The following is a 7,023-nucleotide window of genomic DNA, read 5'->3' on the forward strand; positions in this document are numbered from 1 at the left end:
ATTCTTCCCCTGGGTTTTGGGGATGGTTTGACTTATTGACCACCTGAATCCCTAGACTCACAAATGCAACACTTACAGTGGAATAATTCAAATTTGATTTTCAGATAAAAAACTTTTAAGTTGTTCTATCTTGTTTTAATTTTTTCACTGCTGCATAACAAATTGCCATAAACTTAGTAAACCTACACCCATTTTTTAGTCCACAGTTTATGTAGGTCAGAAGTTCAGGCCTGACCTGACTGGCTTCTCTCCCAAGGGTCTCACAAGGTCAAAGTCAAGGTGATGACCAGGGCTGTCGTCTCATGCAGAGCTCAGAGTTCCTTGTGTCTATAGGCCTGAGGACTGCATATGCTTACTGGCCATCAGTTTCTCTCACCATTTACAGGCTTTCTACATTCCCTACCAAATTGGTCCTTCTATCTTTTAAGTCATCAACACACAGTTCACTTTGCTTTGAATCTCTGTCATGCTTCAAATTTTGACTCTGACATCAAGATGCTGATTTAAAGAGCTCATGAGTTTAGGTCAGGCCCTGTTACATGGTCTCCCTTTCTTAAATTCAACTGTGCCATATAGCATAGCCCAATTATAGAAGTGATATCCCCAAATACCCATGATATTAAGGATTATAGAGGGCATTGGTATACTAGGAATGGGCCTTTTAGGGAACATCTTAGAATTCTGCCTACAACATACATCAAAGGCCTTAAGAATTAATCTGCCAAAGCCTAAACCAAGGGTCTATTACACTAGTCCAAAATGCCAAGTCTTATAACTTATAAGAAACTGGCATATATGTTAAAGGCATTGTTCAGTTATCCTATAAATTTATAATTTTAGAATAAAAGTTTTCTATTCTACAGATGAGATAAATTCTAGGCTGAAAAAGGCAGAAACATATACCCTTGCCATTGGAGATTTAAAAAAAATATGAAGAATCTCATCCTACCATTTTCCATGTGCTTTACTTACCATGGATTTTTTTTTCTTTAATTGTACCCTATATTGGTTATGTTAGTAGTATTTAGTCAGATTGTTTCATATGAAATCAAGAATATTTGAAACAACTCACCTTAATATATAAAAATGAGATAAATATGCTTACCACGAGTCAATGAAATCTGGACTTCCAGGACTGCATGAAGAAATTCATGTCATGAATAACTCTATTAATCTATTCACATGACTGGATCTATCATCTTTACTTCACATCACCCCATAAGAAATTGTGTACTGTTTTTTTGCTTGTTTGAAAAGCAATTCATTTTAATTTGTTAATATCTGAGCTAAAGTTCTTCTAAATTTTGTTCCTCATGTCATCTTACTTACTTTATCACATATTTTTGTTTTTGTATTTCTTTTTTTCTTAGGTAATGGATGAGTGAGTTGGTTGATTTCTTGTTACTAGATCTACCCTATAAATATTTTTAAAAATGATTTACAGGTTTTATTTTGTGCATTAGAGTTATTATAGCATATGTATATGCCTATTGATATCTATATCTATACCGTCTACCTACAAACTGGTTTTTCTGATGATGAGTTCATCACCAAGGAATGTTAAGTAAGGGATAACTAATATATTTCAGTCAACCACAAGGGATTGTTAGTGGCTCTCTGGATCCCTCAGTCAGTGAGGATTCTAAGTTTAGTTTGAAGTAAAATTGCTCAGAAAGGGCTCTGTGTAAAATTAGAGTTGTTTGTATGTGGTAAAGGCTGAAGTATGTAAAGATGCAATGCTTTATATGTGGTATTTCACATTATATTTGGCATTCCACAGGAAGCTGTTGTTCCAGAAAACACAGATACTAAGATAATGTTGTATATTAAATAATCTTTATATAGGTATGTTTGTTAGCTTAAATTTCTTGATGTCATGAAAAATGTCCGAACCTCATGAGAATGCCTACAGCTTTATGGGCAGTGAAAATGATCCTGATGGTAAGGGATGGGCTAAAAGAGCTCTGCAGATATAGTCATTTTTTTCATTTTTGCCTAGAGAAGCCATGATCCCAAACAGCATTTTTTTTTCTATTGTGTATTTGGTCTTGTGAAAGGAATAAACAGCACTCTTGAAACCATTCCCAAAACCTACTCAAAATAGAAGATTCAGTTACAGTGATCATCAAATCTCTTTGATCCTCTGGAATAGTTTGGGGGGAAATGACAAATAAGTTTGAACTAAAATGTTTAATTTGATAGATAAATTCAGAAATGCACTAAAATTTTTTCTTAAAATGTGTTTTTATGCAAGATGAAAGAAGAAGCAAGGCAGATGAGTTAACCACTGAAAAACTTTCATCTTATATTCTACATTGATGCATCACATTGGAGATATAGAAGTCACATAGGGCAAGACTGTTGTTATCAACCATAAATTCTCATCAGAAAATCCTGTTAACAGACAGAATCCATACAGTGAAATAAATCAAACAGTGAATATTAATAAAGACTTAGAAAATGAGTCAGAATCAAACGTGCAGAAGAAAAATAATCTGCTATTGAGCCTAAACTTTACTAAAGAGAGGAAAAATGGGAGGGAAAGATGAAATGAGGGTCAAAAGAGGGTGAGGGTGAAAGTAAGAGAGAGAAAGAGAGAGAAGGGGGAGAGGGGAGTAGATTTTTAAAAACTATCACATTGTGAAAATCTGACTCTTGTATTCATAAGGCAACATAAACAATATTGAAAAATTTTAGTATCTTCTTAGTAAAGATATATCTAAGTGCAATACAAGTTAAATATACAATTTCATCTAAATATTTTCTATGCTTGGTTATCAAAAGTAGTTATTCTAAGAAGATTTACATTTTAAAGATTGCCCAAAATATGTTATGATCCTTTAAAGGTGATATAATTTCTCTTTTTGTTTATTTATAGTTAATTAGTCTTTGTCAGTGTTGCACATTAGTTACACTCCTGCATTTCAAGGTCTGTTTGCTTTCTGATTCATAAAAATTAGCCTGTATCCTTTAGTTATATTAAAAGCCTTGTATTTAATAAGGAGCATGTCATATCAGATTTATGGAGCAGGCTACAACCTTGCCAATTTCTACATTACTACCAGAGAGACAATCAGTTATTTAGGGAAGCACATTCACTCTTGAGCTACAGTGGAGTTCCGAACTATTGTTCTTTCTCTGTATTTTTATTTTCTTCTGGTTTATTTCAATCTCACATCTTTCTCCTTTACCCCAAATTTTCCTCATCATTGCATGCATACCATTTTAACTTTTCCTTGCTGATTGACTTTTTCTAATTTTCTCTGTTCTAACTTCACAGAAATACATTTTTATGTTCAATTTGGCAATAAAATTTGAAGTAAATAACATGAACTTTAAAAAAACAAAAGGCTGGCCAGGCACAGTGACTCACTCCTGTAATCCCAGCACTTCGGGAGGCTGAGGGGGGTGGATCACGAGGTCAAGAGATCAAGACCATCCTGGCCAACATGGTGAAACCTCGTCTCTACTAAAAATACAAAAATTAGCTGCGTGTGTCCTAGCTATGTGCATGTAGTCCTAGCTACTCAGGAGGCTGAGGCAGGAGAATTGCTTGAACCCAGGAGACGGAGGTTGCAGTGAGTTGAGACTGCGACACTGCACTCCAGCCTGGGAGACAGAGCAAGACTCTGTCTCAAAAAAAAAAAAAAAAAAAGACTGTTCTGGTATTAACCTCCAAAAGATTGAACATGTTTTGGAGACAAGGTTAATATGAAATTATTATCATAAAATCTTTCCACTTATAAAAAAAACCAAACATCTATTTGAAGAGAACAGACCCCAGTCATTCCTCATCCCATGCTTTTAAAAGTTTCAAGAGTAGGAGGATCAATTACCTCAACTTGATCAACAGGTATGTTTTCATAGTTGTACAAATTATCCAGGTCTTCTAAGGTGGCATCATAGGTTTCTGAGTCATAGTTGATAGACTCTAGAGTTGGGGCAGTCACAGCAGCATCAAAGATGACAAGTCCCAGAACAATTCTTGCTAATGTCTTCATTTTTCAAGCTTTCCTAATTATAAAATATTAAAATGCATAAATATTTAATTGATAACTTATGAATAGTTTGCACTAAATAGAAATGATAAATTAGTGTCAATATCAAAGAACTCAAGCTGGTAGCTTTCCTTCCATGGATAATTTATAAACATAACACACAAAATCATCTGATTTCCTAGGACCATTGCTGCCAGATGTTCAAATTAATTCACAAACCTGTCTCTAATTTTACAGTGGATATTTTAATTACAGTAAAATTTTATTTTATTTTATAGAGAAAAACAGAGCTTATTCACAAAAGCTTTTTCATCATCTAATAATTTTACCATTTAATAAACGTTAAGATCCTTCATCAACTCTGGGATATGAAGTTGAAGATGATGAGCATAATGATGATGCTGGTGATGATGACTGCAGCTGTCATACCATTTTATAGGTGAAGAAACTGAGACAGAGTTGACTGGTAATACAACTAGGATATCCACAAATAATTCCAATTTCAGTGATCCACAGTGTGGCTTAGGCATTGGGGTTTTAAAAATAATTAAACAAAATAGGGCTTATAACTGTTTCTTGTACATTTAAGCCTAAGGCCTTCTTCAGAACAAAGTAACAAGGTTTTGTTTGTTTTTTCTGTTACTTCTTTGTAGCCTCTAGATATATAAATACATACATTGTTTATTATGTACATTAGTATTTCATGCAATATTGTTCAAAATGTTCCTAATGAAATAGAAGAAAAATTTCCTTTAGACCTCAGTATTTTATTTAATTCTTAATAGCTATCTAAGATTTGAACTCAGAACCAACAGGAATACATGTTTAAAAGGCACTATTTGGCAAGATTCCCTTGTATGCCTATGGGATTATAGCCATCTTTGTTTTTTAATTCCTTAATAAGCACAATTCTTATTTTCCATTATAACATTATGCTTTTTGAGGATTCAATCGAGATCCTATAATTTTAATTATTTTTTTAGTTCTGTATATACTCATTTGAATACATTTTGGTTTAGAAAAAAAACTTCATGTTTAATTTGAAACATTTAAGTTAGTCTTACCAAAATGTTACCTAGTGATCCCTTATTGAGTAGGCAAAGTATTGTAAAATTCTTTATCAAGCATGTCTAATTTTAGAAGCTTTTACATTTTGGACACACTTCTTGTGTTTACTTTAAGAACAGTACCTGTGGTGTTAGTACCTATGCATACATACAAAAGGGAATTCATGATAAATATTACTTTTAAACTTGAATGCACTGGCAGACAAAATGACCTTCAGTTACTTGAAAGAAAGTCTTTATGAAGCAGGTTTAGGCAGAAGGATATGAAATACCTCTGAGAATAAGAAGCAGTACAAGGAGCTCCTTCTTAGCTCTCCTATGCTTTCTTCAAATAAATTTCTTATTCACACTGGATAAACTAAGCCTCTATTTCAGTTGCCTTTGCAGAAGTCTTTGCAGGATTGCAGATTTGGAACTGTTGTAGGCAATTACCAACGAAGTCCTACTTAATAAGGCAGTGGGTTTGCAAATCTTCCAGGAACAATTCTCCCATAATCAAGTTGGAAATATTAACAGAAGCCACTACCAACTTAAAAAAAATATTTTCCTTATATGTTTCTGGCAACTTCCATTGTTCAAAGAAATTATACACTTGCTGGCCTTTTTTCTCATGTCATACTGTATTTGATTACATATGGCTACGTCTCAGAATTTACTTGCATTTTGCATCACTCCTAGAGCTATCAACTATAAGGCAGTCTGTGTGAATCTTAAAAATATAAAGAGCACCTATCTATGTTTAGTTAAACAATTTATATTCCTTTCTTCAAGTAATTATGTTAGCATTTAATGTAGTTTCTTAATTAAAACTTTAATTTTGTGTTCACTTTATACCATTTCTTAATATTTTAAAATTTGTCTATTTAAAACTTTCAATATATAGCTCAAAAAAAATTTAAATGCATAATGTCATGTAATCATTACAATACTTTTAATCTCCTGAAATTTCACTATTTCCTCCCTTTTCATAAAATTTCAATTAATATCAATCAATAGTGCCTGTCTATACTGGCAAAGAATGTGGTCTGTGTCAGGAAACTTTACTTAAGGCATATAATGGAAACTACTATAATTTTATTGGCATCTCATGACTGCTGAGATTAACTATTTGCTGTACGTTATTAGTTCCTAAGCTAATTCAAAATTTTGGATTTTCCAAGAATAATATAAATACAAAGTCAATAACAAAAATAAACCAAATCCATTGAATCAAAGTTCACCAGACGATATTAAGGCAAGTTAAATTATTTTTTAAAGGTTGTTATAGTAGGGAAAAAAGTCTGACCCAAGAAGAAAGCAAGTATAAAAACTTACCTTTGGCGCTGACTTGATGAAATGGCACAAAGTGACTGAGGATGCAGAGCTAGTGGTATTTGCCCCTGACCAATGGATGTGAATTCTGGTCTGTGGGAGGTGGAATTTATAACACTCAACTTTCTGTTTGCAAAACCTAACATTGAGAAATACTTCTCAGTCTTTAAAAAACCCCAAATTATTTTATAGTCCCCCTAACTAAGCAGTAGGATACAAATTACATAGCATATAAAGTTCTTGAAATTATGTTAATGGAGTTATAATTGCCAAAGTATCACCTTAAAATTTTTTAATGGAAAAAGTTGGATTTAACATACCTCACCTATAACAGATTCACCAATTAAGAAATGAAGTTCATGTATACAGTGATATTATAGATGGATATTTTAGTTCTAATAAGAAATAATTTTCCCAAAACTTGAAGTCTTGAATTGCTTTCTTCACTTTTCATTAATGTTAAGTGAAATTTGGTATGTGTTGCAGAAACCTTACCTGTTTAATATTGGGTAACTAAAAAAAGATATCCCAATTATTTTGATTGCATGGAATGCTTTGATAGCAAAGCAGGGAAAAATGAACCTTTTGCATAACTTTAAAAAAATTATGCCCAGAAGTAATGCATAAATATGATCTGCGTGTTTTGG

The 7,023-nt window shown here is 32.8% G+C and overlaps 1 protein-coding gene across 1 annotated transcript in view; it reads right to left on the reverse strand.

Moving 5' to 3' along the window:
• Positions 1–6,405, reverse strand: part of EPYC (epiphycan) — a 42,770-nt gene extending 36,365 nt beyond the window's left edge. Inside the window, exons 1-2 of the mRNA XM_032171678.2 lie at positions 6,380–6,405; positions 3,837–4,014 (exon numbers count right to left, since the gene is read on the reverse strand). Coding sequence (XP_032027569.1) covers positions 3,837–4,001 — 165 coding nt within the window. The 5' untranslated portion in view covers positions 4,002–4,014; positions 6,380–6,405. The remainder of the gene's footprint in view (positions 1–3,836; positions 4,015–6,379) is intronic.
• Between the last annotated feature and the right edge of the window lie 618 nt (positions 6,406–7,023).

This window comes from Hylobates moloch, unplaced genomic scaffold, assembly GCF_009828535.3.
Source record: "Hylobates moloch isolate HMO894 unplaced genomic scaffold, HMol_V3 SCAFFOLD_12, whole genome shotgun sequence".
Taxonomy (NCBI): domain Eukaryota; kingdom Metazoa; phylum Chordata; class Mammalia; order Primates; family Hylobatidae; genus Hylobates; species Hylobates moloch.